This window comes from Thamnophis elegans, chromosome 7 (genome assembly GCF_009769535.1).
Source record: "Thamnophis elegans isolate rThaEle1 chromosome 7, rThaEle1.pri, whole genome shotgun sequence".
Classification (NCBI taxonomy): domain Eukaryota; kingdom Metazoa; phylum Chordata; class Lepidosauria; order Squamata; family Colubridae; genus Thamnophis; species Thamnophis elegans.
The window spans coordinates 49,013,159-49,039,580 of NC_045547.1; the positions used below are offsets into that span (position 1 = coordinate 49,013,159).

Consider the following 26,422-nt stretch of genomic DNA (forward strand, 5'->3'; position numbering starts at 1 on the left):
ACAGGAGGAGAGGTTCAAATCCAGATTTCCACCAGGATGCCTCCCAGATGGGCCCGAAGATTCCGGCCAGGGTGACCACTCTGGCGCTGCCTATCATTCCTGCCGCTCCCCGGGGAGGTGGGGCAGCTGCGTGGAGATGCATCTGCCTTTTGCGCCCACCGACAAGATACGGATCCCAACCCCGGGCGTAATTTGATTCCCCTCTTCCCTGAGCTCACAATAACACCCTGTCTCACAAACCAAGAGCCCATCAGGCCGAGTTCGACGGAGAGGCTTCGAAGAAACAAGCCAGCATATATTTTTTTCCCAAAAAAAAACCCAGTCCGGAGCTCAGCTGAGCTGAGGCTGTTGGATGAAGCCGTCACCAACGCGTTTCCCGCTCCTCCCCCTCCCCCGTTCCTTCAAGACAGGAAAGGAAATTAGGTCCGTGGGCTACATCCAGCCCAGCCAATCAGGCGGGAGCAGCCGGCGAGGCCCGATCCTGCCTTCGCTGGCAAAGCGAGTCCAGGCAGCAATTATTAGACAGAGGCGGGTAGAGAAAGACGGACGAGCAGAAGCCCAAATGAACGGAGACAGGCCAACTCATGCATTGACGATTGGGAGGGAAGGGGGGGGAGAAACAAGGTGAAACGAGAGTGTCAACCAGTTCCCCACCCACCCACTCACTCTCCACTGCCGCTCTCCACATTTTCTGGGCGGGGTCTCGCAGTCGCAGGAAGGAATCCCCTCTCCAAGGGATCCCCCGAACATGGACTTGAAGAGCCGTGCTCTTCAAAACAAGTCTGGGGAGGTCCTTTGCAGGCGGCCAGTTCTAGCCGCCTGCAAAGGACTTCCCCACGTTTGCTTTACAGAAAACTCTGCGCGGCAGATAGAATCTGCTGCGCGGGCTTTTCTTGCGACGTGCGCGGCCGCGCAGGCGCGCACCTTAGAGGGAACAGTGGCTGGGGCAGTTAAGACCCTCGCTGGGGAGGGGGAAAGCCCCACTGAGGCTCCTGCGGTTGGTGTCCGTGCCTTTGGTGGCCGGCGTGCAGGTGCGGTGCCTCAGAGCTCCCGATGGTTTGGTGGCTACTTTTAAAGTAATTAGAGCTATTTGCAGTTTCAGTTTCTGATTTCAACCTCGTGGCAGCTGCCTGCAGCCTGATTCACAGCAGGTGCAGCGAGGAACCACTCTTTGTCCGGCCTGGCTGGCAATTAGGTGTATTCCTTTCACCTGAGCAGCAAGGATTGGGGCCGCTGGTCACAAGCCTCATTCCTGCAGCATTGGGAGCTCTTAATGCTCGTGCTTTATTCCACCTGCTGGATATTGCTGCTGCGACCCCCCCCCCCCAACATCTTTTCAGAGCATCTGTTAGTTTGCAGGGCTTTGCAAGGTGGTAAGTGGAGGTAGCCCCTGATTATATTTGGCCACAGTTTAATAATGGCTGAGCAGGCTCCCGAGGATTCCACCCAGGCAGGGGGTTCCTCCAGGGTTTTCTCCAGGCAGGCTGGCATGGCTGCCAGGAAGGCCATCAGGGGCTCCAAACCATACTCCAGCCAGCCCCTAAGCAGGGATCAGGGCCAGATAAGGATGCATTGCGTTGCCAAAAGGCCCTTGAAAAGCAATTCTCCAAGGCCCAGCACCAAACGCAGTCCTCCCAATTGGTGTCTCCTGAGGAGCCTGCCATGGAGGTTCCTCCAGCCCAGCAAAGGCCTGTTTCAGACAGTGAGAATGAAGGCCGGGAGTTTTCCCCCACAGCTTCTATGTCTAGGGCAGTATCTCCAGGGTCCTCTATGGTGCATCAAGCTGATCTTTTCGCTTACCCTTCGGATCTTGAAGAAGGCCCTGCCCCGGGCCCCTTGGCCCCTCAGCTTCCGCCTTCATGGCCTAAACCCAGGGCGAGGCCCATGGAGGACTTTGGGCCTGACCTTTCAGTGGAAATGCAGCAAGTTATCAACAGGGCCATTTCCCAGGGCATTGAAGCGGGCATGTTGCACAAGGGCAAACGCACCCGCAAAACTAAGCACCTAAAGCCCCAGCTGGTTCCCGAGGTGGCTTCTCCTCCATGTCCCTTGCATTCCCCCCACTCCTCTTCAGATTCTGAGGCTTCGGACTGGGAGGAGGGGGATGACATTCTGCCTGTTCAGGAGGCTGAATTCTCTGGGGAGGAAGGTGCAGCAGTTCAAAAGCCCTCTTCTTCGGGACTATTTAACATTGCAAATTTCAAAACCATTTTGGACAAGTCCAAGCTGGCCACCCGTATGGGGTGCACTCCACCTGTCCAAGCTCCTACTGAACTGGATGATTTCTCTGGGGATTTGTTTGAGGAGCCGGTCTCGGTTCAGGAGATCATTCCTATTCCCAAGATGTTTCTTAATTTGGTTCAGAAACAATGGGCTCAGCCTGCTACCATGGCTACCCCCTCTAGTAATGATAAGAGGCTGTATACTGTGGATGCCAGCCTGGAGAATTTACTTAAGCTATCACCTATCGATCCTCCGGTTGCGGCCCTCACTTCAACATCTGTGCTTCTGCCTGATCTGTTGGAGGGCCTTAAAGCTGAGGATAAGAAATCGGAGAATGCTTGTCATAAGACGCACCTTGCAGCCACATGGGCAATTAAAATCTCTGCCTCAGCTTCCTTTCTTTCCAGGGCAGCTCTCCTTTAGTTGAGGAAGCTGATGGCGAGGGTTCCAGTAAAGGATACCAAGTTGAGGCAGGAGATTAACAAAATCATGGCGGCCACCGAGTACACTGCCAATGCCACCCTCAGTGCGGCTATGTTCGCTTCTTGGGCCCTGGCTTCGAATGTTACCACCAGGCGTCTCTTGTGGCTGAGGCATTGGAACGTTGATATGCGCTCCAAGTGGAAGTTGGTGTCTGCCCCTTTCAAAGGGGTCAGGCTTTGGGGGGAGGTCTTAGACCCTGTCCTAGTGGAAAATAAGGACAAAAACAAGGTGATGCCGTCGGTTTCTAAGAAATCCGATAAGAAGGGCTTTTATTCCTATAGGAGGCAGTCCTTTCGGAACTTGGAACCTTCTTCGAGTTCTGCGCAGTCACATTGCCCGTTCCACCAGCAGATGGACAGGTCCCAGGACCGCCAGTCCTTTCAGGACAGGGGTCACCAGCCGTATTACTCCAGATGCCCCTTTCGGGGGGAATCTGGCTCCCATCCCTTCAGGAAGTATAAGTGACTGTTGGGAGCCAGCTCCCATAGGAGGGTGGCTCCAATTGTTTCACGCCCAGTGGGAGCAGGTCATGTTGATGTTGATGTTGATGTTTAATAAATTTATAGGCCGCCCAATCCCGAAGGACTCCAATTCGGACCAGTGGGTGTTGCAAACAATCCGGCTGGGTCTCACCTTAGATTTTCTCTCACTTCCTCCCCGTCATTTCATCAGGTGCCCCGTCCCCTCATGCCCAGTCAAAAGATCCCTCATGGAACAGGAAATAAGACATCTCAGGGAGATCATGGCCATAGAGCCGGTACCTCCAGGTCAGGAGGGGACAGGGTTCTATTCCATCCTATTTCTGGTTCCCAAAATCTCTGGAGGGTGGAGGAGGATCCTGGATTTAAAGAGGCTAAATTATCATGTCACCTATCGGCGGTTCAAGATGCAGTCCCTCCAGTCAATCCTGGGCTGCATCAGGCAGGGAGACATTTTAACCTCCATAGACCTGAAAGAGGCCTACCTCCACGTACCCACCCGCAAAGCTCATCACAGATACCTGAGGTTCACCTATGCCGGTCAACACTACCAGTACCAGGCCATGCCGTTCGGCCTGTCATCAGCCCCAAGGACGTTCACTAAGGTCCTCGCAGCAGTGGCAGCGTTCTGTAGGTCGCGACCAGTAAGACTGCACTGCTATATAGACGATGTGCTCATCCAGTTGTCATCCCCCCAGCAGGCGGTCAAGGATCTGCAGTACACTATGCAGGTTCTCCGGGTCACGGCTTCTCCATTAACTTGGAAAAGAGCCATCTTCACCCAACAACCAGGCTTCAGCATCTGGGGGGGCGTCATCGATACTGTCACCTGCCAGGTCTTCCTGTCGCCAGAGAGAATGGAGAGCCTCAGGGAGATGGCCATGCAGGTTCGGTGGTCTCCTTGTGCCAAGGTAGTTCTGCTGTCACAGCTCCTGGGCAAGATGATATCGTGCCTGTCCATCGTTCTGTGGGCACGTCTTCAGTCTTGTCCCCTCCAGTGGCTCCTGCTGCCCTATCAAAGGGCCAACGAGAGCAGCTCATCGTGACTCGTTCCCGTCTCCACGAAGGTGCGTCGCTCTCTCAGTTGATGGTTGTCTCCGGCCCTGAAGAAGGGGTCTCTGTTTAAGGAGCCAACCTGGCTCACCATCACAACGGATGCCAGTCTGTATGGTTGGGTGGCTCACTTCCGCAATCAGATTGCTCAGGGCAGGTGATCCTCGGCCGAGGCAGCGCACAGCATCAACTGGTTGGAGCTGAAGGCGGTCCGGTTGGTCCTGCTTCAGTTTCAGACTGGCATTCAGGGTCAATATGTGAGGATACTGGCGGACAACGTCACAACGAAGGCGCACATCAACCTCCAGGGGGGCATGCAGTCCAGGTCCCTGATGTCGGAAGCCGACGACCTAGGTCAGTGGGCGGAGGTCCATCTGCTGTCCATTCAGGCGGAGCACATCTCCAGCACGGTGAACACCCAGGCGGACTGGCTGAGCAGGGCGACTGTCGATCACTCGGAGTGGTGCCTGCCCCCGCAGCTGTTCCAGCGCATAGTTCAGAGGTTTGGTTGCCCCCAGGTGGATCTGCTCACGACAGCGGCCAACTCTCATCTTCCCAGGTTCTTCTCCAGGTTCCACAACTCAAGGGCCGAGGGGGTAAACGCTCTTCACTTTCCTTGGCCGAAAGGTCTGCTCTACGCCTTTCCCCCGTTGCCTCTTCTTCCCAGAGTCATCAGGAAGATCCTGGCGGAGGCAGCAGAGATCCTTCTGGTGGCCCCCTTTTGGCCCAGGAGGACCTGGTTTGCCAATCTGGTGAGTCTGTCCATCTGAGACCCGTGGCGGATTCCTCCACATGACATTTCTCTGTGCCAGGGGGCCCTTCTTCATCCAGAGCCTCAGTGGCTGCAACTATCCATTTGGCACTTGAGAGGGATCTCTTAAGCAAGAACAACCTTTCCACCAAGGTGATCCGCAGCATTCAGGCATCACGCCGTCGTTCCACGACTCGGATTTACAACACCACCTGGAGGTCTTTTGTTACTTGGTGTTCTTCCAGAGGTGCTTCAGCTTCTTCAGCTTCGATTCCTGTCATTCTGGACTTTCTGCAAGACGGCCTTAATAAGGGGTTGGCGCCTAACACCCTTCGTCGTCAGGTTGCTGCGCTCTCCACCATCCTGGCCCCTGAGGGGCAGCCTTCTCTCGGCTGTCACCCCACCATTTGCAGCTTTCTCATGGGTCCCCCAATGGTTCACAGATACCCATCTTGGAACCTTAATGTGGTTTTATGGGCTCTGGTCGAACCGCCGTTCGAGCCTCTCCGTTCGGCCAGCTTGAAACATCTCATCTTTAAGACCGTGTTTCTCATTGCCATCACCTCAGCTAGACGTATCTCTGAGCTGGTTGCCTTGTCTGTCCGTGAGGACTTGTGCTTGTTTCACCAGGACAGGGTGGTCCTTCGGTTGGATCCTTCTTTCATGCCTAAAATTAATTCCTGGTTCCACCGGGCCCAGGAGGTCATTCTTCCTGACTTCTGTCCGCATCCACTTGCGAGGAGCGCTGGCATAAGCTGGATGTTCGCAGGGTGCTACGCCGTTACATCAAGCATATGGCCAGTTTTTGCCGTTCGGAGTCGTTATTTCAGCCGTCGTCTCAGGGCAGGAAGGTTTCCTCGGGGGATGGCTTAGGGCCTGCATCACTCTCGCTCATGTTCTTCAGTCTCGACCGATACCCAGTCGCATCACGGCGCATTCTACTAGGAGTGCTGCCACCACCGCAGCCTGGGTGACGTGGGCTCCTATTGAGATTTGCAGAGTGGCCACATGGACTTCCTTAACTCCGTTTGTGCGGAATTACAAGTTAGACAAGTTTGCTTCAGCGGAAGGGGCCTTTGGGAGGTGTGTGCTGCAGGGTATTCATTCCAGCGGAGAGACCCTGACTTCTTCTGCTTCCCGCCCTAGTGACATTTAGCTTGGGTATGTCCCTTGCTTGGACTCTCCTGAGCAGCGCCCTGGAAAAGGACCATTTACTTACCTGAAGGGTCGTTTTCAGGGCGCTGCGAAGGAGAGTCAACCACACCCTGGGGTCTGGCTCCGCTGTTATCACAATTGTTTCTTTGGATGTTCCAGTTGGACTTGTTCCGGTTGTGTTTCCAGTTGATCCAATGTTGGACTTCTCAGTGCGCAACAGTTCCACATCTTCATTGAAAATCTGGGGATAATCAGCACCAGAGGCATGGCTTAAAGTTTCAATTCAGCTCTGGGCAGTTTGGCTGTATTTAACCCTTGCTTGGACTCTCCTTCGCAGCGCCCTGAAAACGACCCTTCAGGTAAGTCAATGGTCCTTCCCTACTAGGAATATTGATTTAATTATAGTCATATGTAAATAGAAAATATGATAATAATAGAAAAGTTGTGAGTTTGGAGATTCCTGATCTACTTTATTGTGCTTTCCTCCTGTCTTTGAATTGTGTGTGTGTGTGGGGGGGGGGTAATCTGGATAGAAAAAGGGTTGTCCCGAGTGCCCCATATACATTGTTGCATCCTCTACCTAACTATATTTATTTCAATATTGGTATAATCCAAATGAAGTTTTTTTTTTACCTGGATCAATTGATAATTGCCCACATTTGTATGCCAACTCAAAAGCTTGTACACGTTCTGAAGTGTTTTTATAATATTGTATAGGGCCTGTAGTATGTGTCTTAATCAATAGCTTCAAAGCTAATGTGTGTATTTAGGATGGTAGTTTAAATTTCATTTGATCATTTTCATGGCATCTCAAAACAAAGCACATCAAAGAGGCTTGTCAAGAGAGGGAAAACACATGTCCCTTTAGAAGATGTTGGACATTGTTCAACATAATTGATCGTGTTAGAGAGTGCTTAGGAGAATTGGAATTTAAATGTAAATATAATGGGCTAATTACCTGCTATTAAATAATTTGCATACACCCATAAAATTTATCTCCTGCCTGATACATTTTAGTGTTTTGATTAGCTTGTATGAAAACAGTAAATAGTACTGCATCAGCCTGGTTTTTTTCTAGACATACAGTAAATATTGCAGTCAGGATTCAATGAAACATCAAATCAGTGGTGGGATTCAAATAATTTAACAACCAGTTCTCTGCCCTAATGACTAGCTGGGTAGGCAGGGCTCGGTGGTCATGTGACTGGATGGGCGTGGCCAACTCAACGTCACTCACATCGACGGGCGCTTCGTCTTAGCTATTAGAATGTAATAAAGGTTAACTGGAGAGACAGTTTCTGTAAGCAAGGTAATAAAAATTAGTCTAGAAACAACACCAGAATGTTTCCTTCCTGCCTTCCTTACAGGATTAGCCCTGTAAAGTGGAAAGAAACAAAAGGAGATTTCTTCAAACAACCGATTCTCCAAACTGCTTAGAAAGTTAACAACTGGTTCTCCCGAATAGGTGCGAACTGGCTGAATCCCACCACTGCATCAAATGATCCTTCTTTTATTACAGTCAGGCTAGGAAAGAAACTAATGCTAGGGGTGGGGAGGAAAGGAGGAGGATAGCAGGGAAATAAGGTGGAAATAGAGCTAAAATCTTTGTCTTTACATGCTAATTCAGCTACCATAATTACGGTTAAGAGAAGGAAGAGAATTGGAAACATGACTACAGTACACAATTAGATTCTAATTCCTTCCATTCATAGGAAGCACAACAGTTCACAAGCAAAATTGCAGACAACAACCTAGGGTACATTTTGGAGAAATCTAATTTTTTAATTATTGGCTTTCACATCCAGAATAATTATTGCCTCTTTTAACTCAGAGCAATTTAGTTTAACAGTGAGAAAAGAAAGGTAGGGCATATAATCAGAGCTAGACTTACTTTCTTTGGATTACTTTCCCTGAAGGGATTTCTGTGTATTTATTTTATCCCTTTCCTTCCCATAACTATTTCTAGGTGTAGGTATTGCTCTTAAATAATAAACAATTGTTCCAAAAAGTGCAATTCTACCAATTGAACTTATTTTTTGAGCACTAGAGCTCTTTCTATTATTTATAGTGGTATGTACTTAAAGGTGAGCTTTCAAAGCCAGCAGAGGCATTAATTGCCTTGTCCCTCTCTGCTATACTCTTTGTTCACCTGAAATTACAGTGAAAATTCTGGTTTCTGTAAAGCATTTTCTGAAAATCTAAATTTTAGATTTACTTTTTTAATATAACTTTTATTTTTAAATATACCGTATTTTTCGGAGTATATGATGCTCCAGAGTATAAGATGTACATTAGTTTTTGGGGAGGAAAGCAATAAAAAAAATCTGCCTCTGCGTAACAGCATCCATCAGTATTCAGCTGGCTAGCATTCTTACAGCAGACAGCCTGGTCAGTTCAACACATTGTTGCAGCCTGATTCAGGTTGTAGGGATTGTCACAGTTCATCACCTCTGTGCTTCACATTTTTGGCATCCACGCATCACATTTTTAGCCTCCGCATGTCATATTTTTGGCCTCCACACGTTCTGTTTTAGACCTGTTCCAGGCTGTGGGGATCACCATAGCACATCACTGCCAATTGCTGCCTCTGTGCATCATGTTTTTGGGCCACCACATGTTGCTTTTTCGGCCTCCGCACGCCACGTTTTTTGCTCTGCATGTCCTATTTTTGGCCTATTCCAGGCAGCGGGGATCACTGCCATCGATCCCCACTGCCTGGAATTGGCTGAAAATGCAACATGTGGAGGCCAAAAATGGGGCATGTGGATGTTAAAAATGCAACGGGTGGATGCCAGAAATACAATGCGCAGAGGCAGTGATCAGCAGCAATGAGCTGTGGCAATCCCGGAAGCTTGGAATGGGTCTAAAATGGGTCATGTGGAGGCTAAAAATGCAATGCACAGAGGCTGAAAATGCAACAGAGGTGGCGATCAGTGGCGATGTGCTGTGGTGATCCCCACAGCCTGGAACGGGTCTAAAATGAGTCATGTGGATGCTAAAATGCAATGCACAGAGTACGAAAACAGGCAAAGGATGGGAACAGGTGGGTGGGCAGGTGGGGCTTCAGCAACATTCACTGTGTAAGATGCACAGGCATTTCCACCCACTTTGGGGGGGGGAGAGTGTGTCTTATACTCTGAAAAAATATGGTGCATAAGTATTAAATTCATGATGTGGCATCTGAATATCATTAGTTTTGATACATAATAATAGTGGTAATATTGATAATATTGTTACATTATTAATACTCACCTAATTATAATATTATAAATATTAGCAAGTGGTTAACAAGTTAGTATATAATCCTACATCATTTAATTATTCAATATTTTAATACACAATACTAATAACAGCAGTGACGTGCGGTCAGGTTTATGGTTGGTGAGGCAAGCGGGCAAAAGCTGCCCTGCCGCCCCGGAGCTATGTCTGACATAGAGGCAGGACGCCATGTCCGACATAGAGGTGTCCCGCCTCTTTATCGGACATAGCGCTGGGGCGGCGGGGTGGCTTTTGCCTGCTCTCAAGAGGCAAAAGCCGCCCTGCCGCTAACTTTACTCCAGTCATGTAATGTGTTGATTGTGGTAAAACATTCAATTGCTGTTATTTTTACAATGGGTTAATGTTAACATCAGCTAAATAAGAAATGTGAGCTATATGTAGAAGAATCTATTCCAAAACACTTGAAGGAACTTCAACTGTTTGCTTAAACAAATTAACAAAAAATCATGTCTTCTTTGTGGGATATTGGAAAGATTCCTGACAGCAAGTTAATGTGTCTTAAAACTTCATGGCGACTTCCTCTTTTCCATATATCAAGTAGTGAAATAATCTTTCATTTGCCTAGGGCTGAATAAGATGTATGAACATGTACGAAGGCAAAGGGGCTTCATTTTGTTATAAAGTATAAATCAAGGGACATATTGGTTTGGCTCAATCAACTAATCTATGATTTGTTTTTGGCTTAACCTATTGTATGAACACAGCAATTGTGATCTATAAATCCATAGTTTAGAACTGATCATGATGTGTAAACAAGATGTGTTACATTAGTATATTAGGCTAAGTAATTTCACATATTTTTTCCATTTTTTTTATTCAAGGGATAAAATACAAACTCACAGAAAATAACGAAGAACAGAACAAAACTAAACAGGACAAAATTATTTGGGGGAGGGGGCATGATTTTGTTCCTTGATTTGCAGATATGCCATCTTAGCAAAACGTTTCAGAATCCAATCCTTAAACCTAAATCATAGTTTGCCGGTTGCCTGAAGAAATATCATCTGTTACTGAGATGGATTAGAACTAGTTAAACACCAAGCCTTCCTTGAAAGGTAGGGAAACCAAGTTTCTTAAGCATTTTGAAGCAAATATCATTTAAAGGTCTTACTTAACTCCAAGTGATCTTTTGCATATTGGGGAGGTAAGTAGGCTAAAAACAATTCAGCCTTTTATTTCCTATCAATTCTGGCACAAGGCGGTGGTTTAACACCCCCCCCCCCCCACACACACACACAAACACCAATAGCGCGGAGGCTGAGGAAAATGAGAGCGGAGAATCGAGCTGCTCATTTTTCCACAACCTGGTGGGCAGAGGAAATGAAACGAGGTGGCCTCAGGTGACAGCCCTTTGGAGGCGTCGCTTCTCTGACCGAGCCCAGGTGTGTATGTAACAAAGCCCGTGGTAACGTGGTTGCCACCGCAGCGCCAGCTGCCTGGTAACCGGGTCCTGCCCCTTTAAGCCTCTGGAGGGTGGGACGGAGGCGAAGAAATCCTTTCCATCCCAACCTCCGGCCGGTTCCTCCGGCGCTCCCGCGGGTCGCTGGGTCCTGGAGCCTTCGCCCTTTCCTTTTCCTCCTTTCACGTGCTCACTCCCCATCCCATGCGGGCGGCAGAGGGGAAGGAGTCTCTAGTGGCTGCAGCAGCAGCAAAAGCGGCGGCGGTGGCTGGAGCGCAAATCCGGGCAGCTGGCTCTGGCTCTCCCTTCCCTGAGCATGTCCCATTGCTTCTGGTGCCGCTTTTGGTGAATCCGGCTGGGCGGTGAGGCTCTTGCCATTGCTGCTGCTGCTGCCAGTGGCAGCGGCACCACCACCACCGGAGTGCTCGCCGTTCCGAGCCACGCTCATGAGTATGGCCGGGCCCGGGGCGGCAGCATGCACTTTAAAGTGCCAGCGTGCCTCCCGGCCATAAACCAGGACATGTTTCACTCTACGGTTTGCCGAGGCGGCATGCACTTTAAAGTGCCAGCGTGCCTTCTGGGCCGGCCATTCAGTGGGACTTTCTTTTGGAATTTCTTTTCTTTGGGATTAGATCTCTAGTATAGAAGTTGAAAATCACCTGACCCAGTTCCAATCCACTATTCATGAACCGCTCCAGCACATTTCTTTCTTTGGTTGTCCCAGCTTCAAACCCACTCTCCTCTTCGATGTTGGATGGGAGGAAGCCATGGATCAAGCAGATGAGCCGCCGCTCTCTATGATCTTCAAGACACCTTTCCTTTCTTCATCACCCCTTCAGGGTTACTTTAGCCCCTCAGGACCCTCCAACAATGAGGATTCAGCCTGGGTTCGCAGAGCCCCGCTACCCATGACTGTCCTGCAGCAACACCAAACTGAAAGTCAATTTTAGATTTACTTTTCAAAGTAGTGCATATTCATTCCTGGTTTTTAATTGTAACAGTAAAGGTTCCCCTCGCACATATGCGCTAGTCATTCCCGACTCTAGAGGGTGGTGCTCTTCTCCATTTCAAGAGCCAGCACTGTCCAAAGACGTCTCCATGGTCATGTGGCCAGCATAACTAAATGCTAAAGGCACATGGAATGCTGTTACTTTCCCACCAAAGGTGGTCCCTATTTTTCTACTTGCATTTTTTCATAATTTTGAACTGCTAGGTTGGCAGAAGCTGGGACAAGCAATGGAACCACACTCCATTACACGGCACTAGGGATTCGAACTGCTGAACTGCCAACCTATCTGATTGACAAGCTCAACATCTTAGCCACTGAGCCTTTAGTTGTATGCTAGGCTAACTTTGTTTATAATCAACAGATCATGTATATTTCTTAATTATTGGTTTACTAACCATATTAGACAACTCATGCCCTATTTGCTCTTCATTTTAGAGATAGTTCCTTACCTAAGGTGAGGAAAGGCCACCAGTGGGCAAAAAAGCAGTGGGAGTGGGAGCAACTTCTGACTTCCTGCTGGTTTCCTTATTGATTTCCCTTGTGAAAAGCTGACAGGGAGCATAAGAAATATTTCTGCCTGCCTGCCTCCCTGCCTGCCTGCCTGCCTGCAGTATATTGCAAGGATTGGGCCTCATGTAGTACATCTGTACATCTGTTCTAATATTTTCCACTGTCTTTTAAAACTTCATAGCACAACTGTAGTCAAACTATTGCAATCTATTTGATTTAGGCCAAACATTAATTTTTCTGATCTTACAAAATGCACTGTTCTTGGGGAGTGTCTGAACTAAACTGCCAATCATCAAGTAAGCCCTCTCCTGTATTGTAAAAGATAGATTTGGCATTGGGAACAAGGAACAAATGAGCAAACCATTCAGAAGGAACTTTCAGAAAAGATTTGACAGTCTGTTGAAAGAGGGAAAGTGTAAGAAAGAATCTCAAAATAATCCTGCTTGATATTGTTTGGTATAAGTTGGGCAGAGGGAGATCCTTTCAGGAATCTGTCCTTCTACCTTTTCACACTAAAGAACATTTTTGAGATTCCTGAAGGGCTGATATTGTTGGTTATAATCAAAGCCACCTCTAGATACAAAAGGTTTTATTATGTAGTTTACATTCTGGCTTTTACAGCCAGACTTGTAAGAATAAATCTAACTTTGAAATATTTATTTCTTTTATATATTCTACTTAGAGTCATGTCTAAGGGGTAGTGTTAATCTTTATTTCTTAGCCAAGGGAGCCAGCATTGTTTGAAGATTTTTCCATGGTCATGTGGCCAGCATGGTTATATGCTGATGCACGTGAAACACGGTTATCTTCCCACTGAAGGGGGTACCTATTTATCCACTTGCATTTGCATGCTTTCAAATTGCTTGGTGGGCAGAAGCTGGGACAAGTAATGGGAGTTCACCCCATTGCAATGGCATTTGGGTCTCAAACCTGGTCTGTCACTATTCATCTGACAAGCTCAACATTTTTAACCACTGAGCCATGACATCCCCTGATATATAACCCTTTCTAAGATACTTGAGGCATTAAGTTCCACATTTAATTGGCCAAGTGAAATAGATAGAATACAAACTTTTGACAGGAAATCAGCAATAGTTTTGACATTTCACCCTCTTGTTGCTCAGTGATAGTGTTTCTGATTTTTCTCACAAGTTCTGAGATACATAAAAGGTTACTTTGATTAATGAAGCATGAATTCTGCCAAGTACATACATTGTTAAATTAGGAAAAACAAATTCAAACAAAAATACTATACATAGACACCAGTTTCCCAGAAATGGTCAATATCAACAATGTACAAGTAATAGGGTAACAAAATGGAGTGCATGGTATGTTTTTAAATCTATCTTTTCTTTCCTCTTTTTCTTTTGATTTGTTTGTATTGTTAGCTGCCCGGAGTCCTGCGGGATTGGGCGGCATACAAATGTTATTAAACTTCTAAACTTTAACTTTGGAGAGTATGGCACTTTAGTGCAACAATTTAAACATACAATGCATGTTTAGGAAGTTTACCTTTGCAAAGTGCTTTCTAATTATTGAATAACTATATTTTCACACTTCTGAAATATTTTGTATGCAGTTTTGTAGAAAATATGTGTACGTAATACATTAAACTTCTAATGTGTTGAGTTTCAGTTTTAATTGCTGCAGTTTTAATCACTGCAATGTAATCCATATATATTTAAAGTCTGAAAATGGTTTTATACTTGTAGGCATGTCTATAGATTATCAACAAATTACCAGTGATTGAGGCAGCTTTAAAAGCCTGCATTAAGTTCTCCAAACTTTAGCCCAACACATAAGCTAGCACTACACAACTTTATGCATAATTCTTTTTCCTGTGCAGATGAACATGAAAAACTGCACACTTATACTGTAAAGTAGAAGTTTTGTTCAGTATTTTTGCTTGTAAGAGAAATTCAATCTTCAAAAACAATAGATAAAATAATTCTAGTAGCCTTGGGCAATAGTGTCAGAATAGAATAAATGGACTTTGTAACAGGACTTTCCTTTTCATCCAAATTCTATAATAAATTCTGTGGAACACATTCATCTGGAAACAGTGCTTTGAATCTGTCAAGATAATTTTGTTTATCTACATACATCAACAAATAAACCTCCTTTCCAGAATATTCTTCAAAGGGATGGAGGAGACCATCACTTTCTTTGGTTTCACAGAAATGAAATTTGCATTCTAATTCCTATTTGAGTGGAATGCTGAAAGTATTTCTCCTTTGTCGTGATTAGGTTTCTTAAGGGAAAAAGTATACTGTTGTTTGATTAAAAAGCCCAGGTTGTTATTAGCAAGCTGGAAGCAATTATAGGGTCTCTGGAAAGCTTTAATCAAGTCTTGTGTGCTGATTGAGATGTAATGTGCAGAAGTAGGAAAACATAATAATAAAATAAAATTCTATGAGTACCTTCCATGCCCATAGTTCATCAGCATGTATTATATAATTGCATAGCCAATACACAGCATGGTATATGAATGCTTTAGTCAAACTGTAAATACCTTAATAATTTAAGTATGTTTTGTGCATGAGTGATTTATATATTTATTATTCATGGTTACCGTAATGTTTTTACTTGTACACGATAAACTAATCTGTCTTGGCTTTGTATTTATTTATTTATTATCTTTGCCACAACTTTTTTCTTAATATTTTGGAAGTCTGCATTTACTTCTGCCATTTTAAAAGACATTAGGAACATAGTTGGGTAAAGTCTAAACTTAATACATTTTTGAAATTTCTAGGAAACCCTGGAAATAGCAAATTATGTGAAGCAATTATGGTTTGCGTTTTTCACAGTTACTGTGGAAAAGTTTGCACATTCTCCTGAATTATAAAATTGCATTATGCCTTTATCTTTTCAACTAGAACTAGAAGTAATCATCTTTATCATAAGAAAAATGCCAAAATCCATATCGGGATAGTAAAACTTCATCTAGCAAACTCAAACTCAAACTTGATGGCTATGGTGATTCCCAGTCATCCAGGTCATAGTTGTCCCAAAGGTGCTTTTCCAAGAGGGACCCGGACTCTCTGGTTTATCTTTGAAGAAATTTCTTTTCTTGTGCAAGAAGCTTCTTCAGCTCTGGCTGGGTGGTGGGGATGGAAAGATTTATATTCCTTGCAGACGGCTGGTCATTTGCATTCTTTTAGAGCAGGGCTGTCAAACCTGCAGGTTCATCTGTGTTATCAGGGTCACCCGAGTAGTGCAAATGGATGTGGAGCCTTCTTGGAATTGTTGAAAGGACTGTGTTGTAGACTGGAAATAGATGATGACGTATCCCTCCTCCTCTGTTGAGAGAGAGCTGTTCAATTCAAATTCAAAATTGCATTATTATATACATTTGCATTATTTTTGCCATTGTTTTCACTGCAACCACACGGAATTTGATCACTGACTTGGTGATAGTATAGTTGGAATTTTAAAATATGATGATTGGGATAATAGATATTTTTCAGTCCTTCCTGGAAGATGTTTCAGCAGGATATTATATAATCAGTGCAAATACGTAAAAATTGCAGTAAAACAATATATGTTGGATGATTTCTGTTTTCCCAGAGTTGTATGTATAAGCTATATATAATATGCAGTTTAAGCTTTCAATTTAAGCTGTTATGCATAATATTAAGCTTTCAATTGAAGGTGTTATGTTTAATAATTCACAGACAGAATATTAAACAGATGTCTTTCTGAGTTTCAGATGTATTGATTCAATATAGTTGCCATGTATACTTTTTTTTAGCTAATGCTAATCTAAATAACACACTTGGCACTGATAAGATGATAATAATTGGCACTGGTTAAAACAGGCAATATTGCAGACATATATTGATTGTTACCTTGCAGATTTAGAACTGCAAGCCCAAGTGCTAAATATAATGTAGTAGAATTATATCAAGACAGCTGTATTCAGGGCAGTTGTTATTGTACTTTCAATTACAAACACTAGAAGAGCCAATTTCACAAATTTTGTTTCTGATACAAAAGTCATTTTTAAAATAGCAAGCCAAAGTATTTTACTAATTGTTATTTGGTTAGAAAGATATACAACTGCTGTTTTAAAATCCATTTTGGAAATTACTTATTGGAAGCCTTCAAAATGAATTTAATATGCCATTATGAAGCACTGACATTTGCTTTTACAGATTCAGTAACAACAGCTTCTGGGCCATTGCTTGTCGAAGTTGCCAAAACCGCTGGTTCTGCTCTGGGCGTTGCGCTATCTACCTCAATGTGTTGCAGCAAGCAAGTCATTGTTATAGATAAAATAAAATCTGCAAGTATAGCAGATAGGTGAGTTGTAGTGCACCCTGTTATGTAATTCATCTGTATACAAATCATATGGAAACATAATCTGGCACTCAGGAGAGCAATTTACACAGTAAGAGTATGGATAGCAGAACAATCAGAAAGAACTAAATTGTAGACAGATCAAAACTCAAAACCTCAGCTCCAAAAATGCTTTCCCTCAAAGTTGTTCCTCCCCAAATATCTGTTAAATATTTAATGCTACGTTTTCTTCAAAAAAATTCTTCCAACTATTTAGTTGAGTTCAATTTGCCCTCCTTTCAATCTGTGCAATTCTTTGGTGTCTCTGCACTCGAGAGTTCTGGGAATTATAGGCAGGTTAACTACTTGCCTGTTCTAAACAAACTGGCAGAAATGGTAACCGAAATTATTTTTTTCTAAGCATATTGAAGAAAAGCCTTACCAAATAAAAATCAGCATGGATTCCATAAAGGCAATCCTGCCATATCAGTCTTGTAATCAAATAAAAAAAAGTTATGAAAGAAATAACCGCAAAACCAGGGAATGATATACTTCAAAATCATACTGGACTATTTTGAAATGTTTTCTTTTTTTCCATAGATGTGGTGCACTGCATATAGGTGATCACATTCTGTCTATTGATGGAACTAGCATGGAATACTGTACTTTGGCTGAAGCAACACAATTTTTGGCTAATACTTCTGACAATGTCAAACTAGAGATCCTTCCCCATCATCAGACACGCCTTGCACTTAAAGGACCAGAACATGGTAGGATGATTATATTTCTATTATGTTCATTGAATTATTTTCATTTAGCTGTTTGAATTCATTGGGACATGATTGGAATAAATGTGCTTCACGTGAATAGAATTTAATACTGAGGTAAAATCATTTGGGAGAGTGGCTTTACTTGTGTGAGAGAGTAGCTGAAGACTTGCCTAAAGATTTGCATATAATTTTGTTTTTATAGGTATCCATCATCAACAGGTGTTTCATTCTATACTGCTTTAACTACCTTATTTATTGTTATTTGCAACAATGTAGTTCTGTGCATACTGAATATTCCTCTGAGTATAAATTTGCAATCATTTTCAGCCAATATAAGATTGGCTAAAATTTAGGACTTGGTTAATAGGACTTTGGTTGACACGAAGCAAAAATTAAATTTACTCAAACAAAATTTCATGTTACTGTGTTAGTAGCAAGAATGTTGCTTAGCTATCCAAGGTGGATTAAGAGAATTAATGACATCTTCTTGTCCAAAGCAATGATAATTATATGTTAATACCTTAATTAATAAATTAAAAGATTTAGGGTGGAGTGAAATGCAAGTTAGAGTGGTAATGATAACTAATTATTCTCAGTAAGCGGACACTAACAGGCAAAAAGAAAGGAAATATCACGTGAGATGAATATTTCATTCGCTTGTATTTCTCACAAAAAAAACCCCATATCTTGATATTACAACAGGGCTGGCGAATAAAGTAATAACTTTGGTTTTGAGAAAAAGTGAATTGCATAATATTTTTTTAAAACATTATACCTAAGAAGAGGCAAGATCAGCAGTGGGATTCACTTACCTTCCCTACTGGTTCACAAATGTGAGCATGCGAGAGTGCTTTACTTGCATGTGCCACATCTGCGCATGTGCACCGCCTTCTGTGCATGCGCAGTGCTCATGCATTATGTCGGGGCAGATGGGCGGAGCCTCCCACAGCCGCCGCTACCGGTTTGCCTGAACCGGAGAGAACCTGAACTGAATACCACCTCTGGACAAGATGATAGAAAAGAGTTATGAGGAAATTTCTTCAGTCCCAGAATCCTTTGTGCACAACTTTCAGATTTTGGTATAATTTTTCTCTATTTGTGGTGCTTTCCTTGAAAGATCGGTGTTTATAATCATAAAAGGAATTTTCACAAGTAGAAAAGATTCTTTGCTACAAAATGTACACTAAAATAGGGGAAGCATATGCTGTATTTTATGGGTTAGGCATAATCTAGTTAATTCAGTGTGAAATGCATGAATAGAGATGGTGTCTCTTTTCATTCAGAAAGTACTCAATCATTGTCCTTCCTGGATGATTAAATCTGCCAAGTTTCCACTGGTCAAGAGAGTTGATCAGTCCCCCTCTGAATGTGTAACGGTTGCCATCTGCTTAAGAAGGCAATTATAAGATTGTTAACTGCAAAAATCCCTTGATTTGGAAGATCTCTGTAATTATAGAAAGCTGTAAGGCTCAAGCATTCTGCTCCATGGGTAGAGTGGTTGAGAAAGTAGTAATCTTACAGCCCCATAGGATTTAGATAAAATAATTACCTGAACCCATTTCAGTCAGTGTTTCATCTGAGATGTCGCAAGAGTGATTCAGTTGTGCTAGTGGATGTCTGTTTCAGAAGCTAGAAATGGGGAGCTCCCATATTCTTCAGGACTTTTGATGCTATTGTCCATGGCACTGAGGACATGTGATGTAGTGGTAAGGTCCAAGTTGCCTTTCGTTCTGCCAGTAGTGATAAGCTGTTAGAGATAGTTCTTATAAAGATTGGCAGAACACATGGGATAAGGACACACCCAGCGGCTATTAAACCAATTAATGCTACTATGGCCTGTAATCCTGGGAGTTTGGGAAATCAAGTGCTAAACATTTCCTTAAAATCAAACCCATTCCATACCTGGTCAGGATGGTGTGTGAGTTGCCGCATCTCTGTTGTCAACCATTTTGCCCGAGGTGGAATCAAACTGAGGAGAGTATACGGATTGGACACAGAGGGGTGTATAGTGACCATCACATTGTTAACGATTCTCAAATCCTGCAACAATTCATCAGACTGTTCTGCCACCGTGTTTCCCCACTGATCTATGTACTGAAACTGGTTTGGGTATTTTTCCTCATTAGCAGCTATCAAGGAGGTTAAGTCATCAATGGTTTGAAACTTGAATGTACCCTCCAGGGGCCAATTAACTCCCATGTGGGGCCATTTCTGTTGACACAGGTATCGTAGTCTCTCCCTAGTTACTTTGGGATAGGGCACCCTATATTCGGTGTGATTACAAGGTTATGTAACTTTTGTGATACCCAGATTGTTAATCTCAATTATCTCATAGTGATAGGTTCTACCTTGTTGCCTATACTGTTTAATATCTACGTGAAACTGCTGAGGAAAGGATGCAGAGCTTTGGAGTGGAATATCAGAAGGCTAATGATATCTACTGTTTTCTATAATCCAGTTCCCAGGGTTTAATCAATATCCTTAAACATTACCTGATTTTGATAATGGTCTTGATGAGGGACAGAAGGCTGAAATTAATTTCAGATAAGGCGAAGGCACTATTGATCAAAAGAAATTTGAACTCAAGAACTGAGATAAAATTTGTTTTGGTTGGGGTGTTCTCCCCAAGAAGAGCAGTTGTATATTTTGGGATTACATCTTGACCCCTAGCTGACCTCAGATTTCAGGATAAAGGTGGAATAAGAGCACAATTGCACAAGTATGGTTAGTACATGAAACTGCAACCCTGAGACAGCCAGATTCACTGATAGTCATGCACACTGCAATCTCTCTTGATACCAAAACATACATTATTTGGGGGTAAAATTCTGGTGCAGAATGTGATGGCCAATCTATTACCCGGTGCAAGGTACAGGATTCAGTCCTGTATTGAAAGATAATGAAATCCAGTTGCCTACTAAGTACAAGTGAAGATGCTTGGGTTCGTGTTTAAAGCCCTAAAAAGTTACAGCCTGACTCTCTGAGAGGCAATCTCTCCCAGTACTGTAGGAACATACCTGGTCATGATCAGCAAGAGAAACTTTTTTGAAGATGGTCCCATTGTCAGAGGTTCACCTGTTTGATTTGTGGGAGAGTATCTTCTTCTATGAGGCTCCAATCCTATGTTAGAAAAGAATATTTGATTCCACTCCCCCAAATTAGGAACACATTTTTTCCAACCTTATAATTGTTAATATCATTGTTACTGATTTTAATTGTGACTTTATGTATATTTTATTTTATTCCAATCTATTTTAAGTATCTGTACAAAAGAAACAATATAAATTTAATAATAAATAAAGGTGTGTAATTCTTTCCAAATTACTGGCGAATAAGAACATGTTCTGTTTAGTGTTAAAAATGTTTTTCTTTGTTAATTGCAGCAACATTATACCTAGATAACCCATGAGAAAAATATACAAATATGATTGATAAAAGAATCCAAGAGGAAACTTCCTTTCAGTCCTTAGTGAATAAGCAAGGAGAAATTTGAAGTCTATTTTATACTTTTTTCATGTTTTGTGTCAATTTATAATAATTTAACATCTTAGCAATGCAATAGCAATAATGCTTAGACTTATATACTGCTTCGCAGTGCTTTCCAGCATTCTCTAAGTAGTTTACAGAGTCAGCATATTGCCCCCTCCAACAATTTTGTGTCCTCATTTTACCCACCTCGGAAGGATGGAAGGCTGAGTCAACCTTGAGCCTGGTGAGATTCGATCTGCCAAATTGCAGGCAGTTGGCAGTCAGCAGAAGTAGCCTGCAATGCTGCACTCTAACCACTGCGCCACCATGGCAATATAAGAATAATTGGAAATTCTCATATATTTTGAAGAATATATATTTAATAAGTTTAGGATTACTTTACCCTCCTTTTTACCTTTTGATGGAAGGAGGGGAGAATCCTTAAGGTAAATTTGATTCAGAAGTGACCATTACAAGGAATAGCATTCGTTTCCTTTCTTGCATTTGTGATGAAAAATAGCCTGAAGAAATTCAGAGCAATAAATTATGACTTTGAATGTCTGTTTTGTCTTTATTAATAATTATCCAACATTGAATTTTTGTTTTGATGTTTAAGAGATGGAATTCATTGCCCTGAAAAATATAGTACCAGAGATAGATGCTGATAAAATTAAAATGTCAAAGTAATAAATTGAAATGACTGACATGTAAGCCACTCTAAATTACTATGAAAAATATATAGTCTCCTGTTTGATTTTTGGTTTTTTAATATATACACATTCATTTGGGGGGGGGGGGATATTTTCTAAATTTAATTACTAATTGTATCTTATTTATGCCAAGGTTGGATTAAATGACTTCTTGAAAGGGTTTAATAATGGTAGCTAAAGACAAGGGCAGATTAAAAATTGATTGAAGATGTTCAGAATTTTTTTGAGGGATCAAACCCATCAGTGCTGGCGTTGTGGAAGGTTGTGGCATACATGCTAGGATTTGCTAATCACCAGAAAAAGGAGATTGTAGGACAGCATATTTTTCCAATTACTTTCATTTCCCTTTTTAATTTATTTATACAGTATTACCCAATTACTTTTCCCCGTTTACTCATAATTTTCTGATTTATTTTCTTTTCATTTTTTTAATATGTACTTTCTCTCATTCCTCCATGTGGGCAGTAAAGGTTCAAAGGAGCAACAAGCAGACTCTATGGGATCTTTATGCCAACCACAGCAGTGCCCTCAGTTGCCACCATTATAACACCAAACACCCTGATCATTTCAGGACGCCAGCTTTGAAATGCCAGAAAACACCACCTCAAAAAAGTCCTTGTAATGTTCCATACTTTTTCCATCTGTTGTTGTGTTATTGTCGTTTTCCTAATGACTTTCTTTTTCTCATGTTCTTTTCCTATTTCTGGCTTTAAAAACTTTTGGTTTCATAGGATCTCAGTGCTTGTCACAAGCATGTTCAGGTTATTCTGACATAGTATCTTTTCCTGCTCTGATTCTACATTTTCATAAAGAAAGTTTTTGAAAACTACAGAGGTTCCAGTTTTCCTAAGTACATTGATGTACAGTTAAGTACTCTTTCAAGGAAATACTGTTAAATAGCAGTAGACTTATATACCGCTTCATAGGCCTTTCAGGCCTCTCTAAGCGGTTTACAGAGAGTCAGCATATTGCCCCCAACAATCTGGGTCCTCATTTTACCCACCTCGGAAGGATGGAAGGCTGAGTCAACCCTGAGCCGGTGAGATTTGAACCGCTGACCTGCTGATCTAGCAGTAGCCTGCAGTGCTGCTTTTAACCACTGCGCCACCCAAATGCAAAATCTATGTCAGAAATTATCTTTTTCAAATGCTAGATTTGAAACTGTGATTTCTAATCACATTGGTATGTATAATTTCACATTTTTAGAAATGGTTGAAGTAATTGTGAGAATGACAATAGCCTATTTATTTAAGAAAAACAAAGTTACACCTTTGTTCAAGCTAAGATATTTTTTTAAATAATAGACTTCAACCTAAAATTGTTATTTGATGCTTAGATTTCATTAAGTTTCCGATTTGGTTAGTGGAGACTTATAAACTTTAGGCAGTGTCCAGCTTATAACAGATAGTTACAAACACCAACTCTAGAATGCTTTGCACCAAATGTGCCCTTCTCTTTCAACAGCCTTGGTATCTTCATCATTCTCTCCTGCCTCCATGAGCGCATACAGCTTGAGTTCACTAAACATGGGAACTTTACCACGCAGCCTCTACTCTACTAGTCCAAGAGGAACATTGATGAGAAGAAGAATGAAAAAGAAGGACTTCAAAAGCTCATGTAGGTGATCACAAAGGTTATTTGATTTAGAACATAGTTATGAGTCACATCTATATCTATACTGTATAAGTACACTGTAAATAAGATTTATTTGGAGTTGTAAATGAATCAATTATTATTTGATGTCTACATTATTGTTCAGCTACTTCAAATTCTTTGTGTACTAATGGACAGTAGCAAGACAGGATTCTTTATCAGTAAAATTGTCTTTGAGGTCTTGTAAACTCGTGTTTATGGGTTTGGAAATCTGCAAGCAGCCTCAGGAAGCAGTCTCATAACAATCCAGCAATTAGAGAAGCAATCTTGGAGCAAATCAATCTTCATGAAAGAATATCTTCTGGTACTTTTTATTCCTGCTTTTTTGGTTTATGAGCTTCTCTCCTTAACTATACTTATAAAAATGGTAGTCATTTTTATCTGCTAAGTAGAAGCTTGGCAATTTCTTTTATAGAAATTGTAGCCTTATATAATTATTTACAAATCTGTTATTGTGATTGCAGTTGGTGGGTTGTAGCCATCCATTTAATAATTATATCCAAAATGGACAAGTACAATGGATGATTTTCCATCAAGATTAGATCACTAATGCACTTGCTAAATCTTTTTGAACCAAGGTCCACAACTCCTGGGCTACTGACCTGTTTGTGGCCATGCAAGTGAGCGAAGCTTTATCTGTATGGCCTGCATGGGCTGTATGGGATCTAGATAGCGCGAGCACGTGAAACAACACACACCCAGCCCATGAAATAATTGTTTTCTATGGAACTGGTCCTTGGTGCCCAAAAGGTTGGGGACTGCTGTTTTAAAAGGTTGAAATCCTTCCTGAACAAATTTTGAGTAGAATGGCCATGGTAGAGAAGCATAAGAAAGCCTCCCTGGATAAGAAAAAAAATCAACTTTTGTGTCAGTGCATGTAACCCAATGTTATTATTTTCACAAATATCTACTATACACAGCTTTTCTTTTGTACTAAGTCAGGCTTTTCTGTAATAAATATTTATCAATAGGACACTTAAAATACAAAATTTAATAAGTCTAGCTTTTTAAAGAGAATCTAGGATATATTTGACTGCAAGATGTATATAGTTTGTATTATCCTTTGTATTAAAATAGTGTTGCAAGCCTGGTAATAAAACATATCAATCACATGGCTGGGACCTTCTAGTAGTTGAGTATTTAAGGACCAGAAATTTGATTGGAGTAAAGACAGTCAATCCTCTGATTCTGCGACTGAAATAACTGACCTATGAGGTTTTAGACCATTCTTTCACCAAGCACTAATTCTAACATTCCTTGCTCTTCCTAGGTTTAGCTAAGTACTACCATATGTTGATTCCAAATTTTAAGTATTCTAAGTGAAAATGGTGACACTTGACATTTTATTACAGTTTTTACATAGATAGTATTTGTATCAGAAAATGAATTCACTTGCTATCATTCTGAGTGTCATTGTTTCTGTTTAATATATTTTACAGTATCACTAGCCTCTAGCACTGTTGGCTTGGCAGGGCAAGTTGTCCACACGGAAACAACCGAAGTAGTGTTGGCAGCTGATCCAATTGTAGGATTTGGAATACAGCTCCAGGGTGGTGTGTTTGCTACAGAGACATTATCATCTCCACCTCTGATTTCCTATAGAAGCTGACAGTCCAGCAGAAAAGTGAGTTTTTTTTTAAATGATTGGTAAAGTTATTAGCCCTCTTTATTGCTTAGCCTTAGAACATCTTTGATCCCTTGCAGTAGATATTTTCTGGATTCAGATAATTTCTCAGGATTGTTCACTAAAAAATGTGAGACATACGGAATTTCCTATTTTGATTTCAAAAGTTTTTTTTTTAAAAAATGCTCACGCATGAGAAAAATCACAATTACCATATTTTTTAGACTACAAGATGCACCAGAGTATAAGACGCACCATAATTTTGAAGAGGTAATTTTTTTAAAAAAAGTGTTTGCACTCTGCAGGCCTCCCAAACGCTCTGCATGCCTCATTTTTTGCAAAAAAAAGGGGGGGCAGGTGACATGCAGAGCTTTGAGAGGCGTGTGAAGTGCTCCTGGGGGCTGGCGGGGGTCAAAAATGAGCAAAAACAGCCTGTTTTTTTCTTGTTTTTGCCCTCCCCAACCCCCAGGAGCACTTTGCAAGCCTCCCAAATCCTCTGCACATCCATTTTTGCAAAGGGGGGGGGGTTTCAGTAGGCCAAAAATGCTGTATTCAGTGTATAAGATGTACCCAGATTTTCACACTCTTTTTTTGAGAGGAAGGTGCGTCTTATACTCCGAAAAATATGGTACTATTTGCGTTATCTAGATAACGACCATTGAGAGACAATTGGTTTTAAGATAATTAGATAAGTTTTTCCCAGTGGAATCTGTGGAGCTTAATTAAAAATGTGCTATTTTAGATTAGTAGGAAAGTATAAGGACCCATGGTGGTGAAGTGGTTAGAATACAGTATTAAAGGGTAACTTTGCTCACTACCAGGAATTTGATCCTGACTGGCTCAAGGTTGACTCAGCTTTCCATCCTTCCGAGGTTGGTAAAATGAAGACCCAGATTGTTGGAGAAAATATGCTAATGTTGTAAACTGCTCAGAGAGTGCTGAGAACCACTTAGAGAAGGCTGCAAAGCACTCTGCAGCAGTATATAAGTCTAAGTGCTATTGCTATTTCAATTTCCCGGTTCAGTTATAACTGATATATGATACTTTTATGCTATAAGCAGCCCAGAGTTTCCTCGAAACAAGGTAGGTGACAAATAAATGTAAATAATAATCATAATCATAATAATCAAAATAAGCTAAGCAATTATGGAGGAAGAAATGAATGGTTGTACCAATAGTAATAAGAGCCCTTGGATCAATACCCAAAGGACTACCTAGATACAGGGAAATTTTGAACTTATTAGACTTGAATATCCTGAGTTTGCAAAAAAACTACCCTACTTGTAACTACCTATATACTCAGATTCTACCTTAATAGCTCGGTTAGGACTTGAACTATTAAGTTTTTCCCAGTTACCAAAATAACAATAACAATAATAATCTGTATCAGAAAAATCATGGCAACAAAAAGTGAAAAAAGTTGCCAAAAATGGGAAGATGACGATCTTGTGGGACTTTCGAATACAGACAGATCGTCATTTGGAACCGATGCAAACATACATCTGCTTTAACAATTGCAAGTGAAGAACATTTTTCACTCGCCTGAACATTGAAAATCCCCCTCTTTTTAACTTA

The 26,422-nt window shown here is 42.0% G+C and overlaps 1 protein-coding gene across 1 annotated transcript in view; it reads left to right on the forward strand.

Annotated features, from left to right (window-relative positions):
• Window positions 1–26,422, forward strand: part of GRIP1 (glutamate receptor interacting protein 1) — a 275,604-nt gene that overhangs the window by 214,350 nt on the left and 34,832 nt on the right. Inside the window, 5 exon segments of the mRNA XM_032221400.1 lie at window positions 16,499–16,646; window positions 17,223–17,392; window positions 23,035–23,187; window positions 24,663–24,822; window positions 24,824–24,847. Of these exon segments, the coding sequence (XP_032077291.1) occupies window positions 16,499–16,646; window positions 17,223–17,392; window positions 23,035–23,187; window positions 24,663–24,822; window positions 24,824–24,847 (655 nt within the window).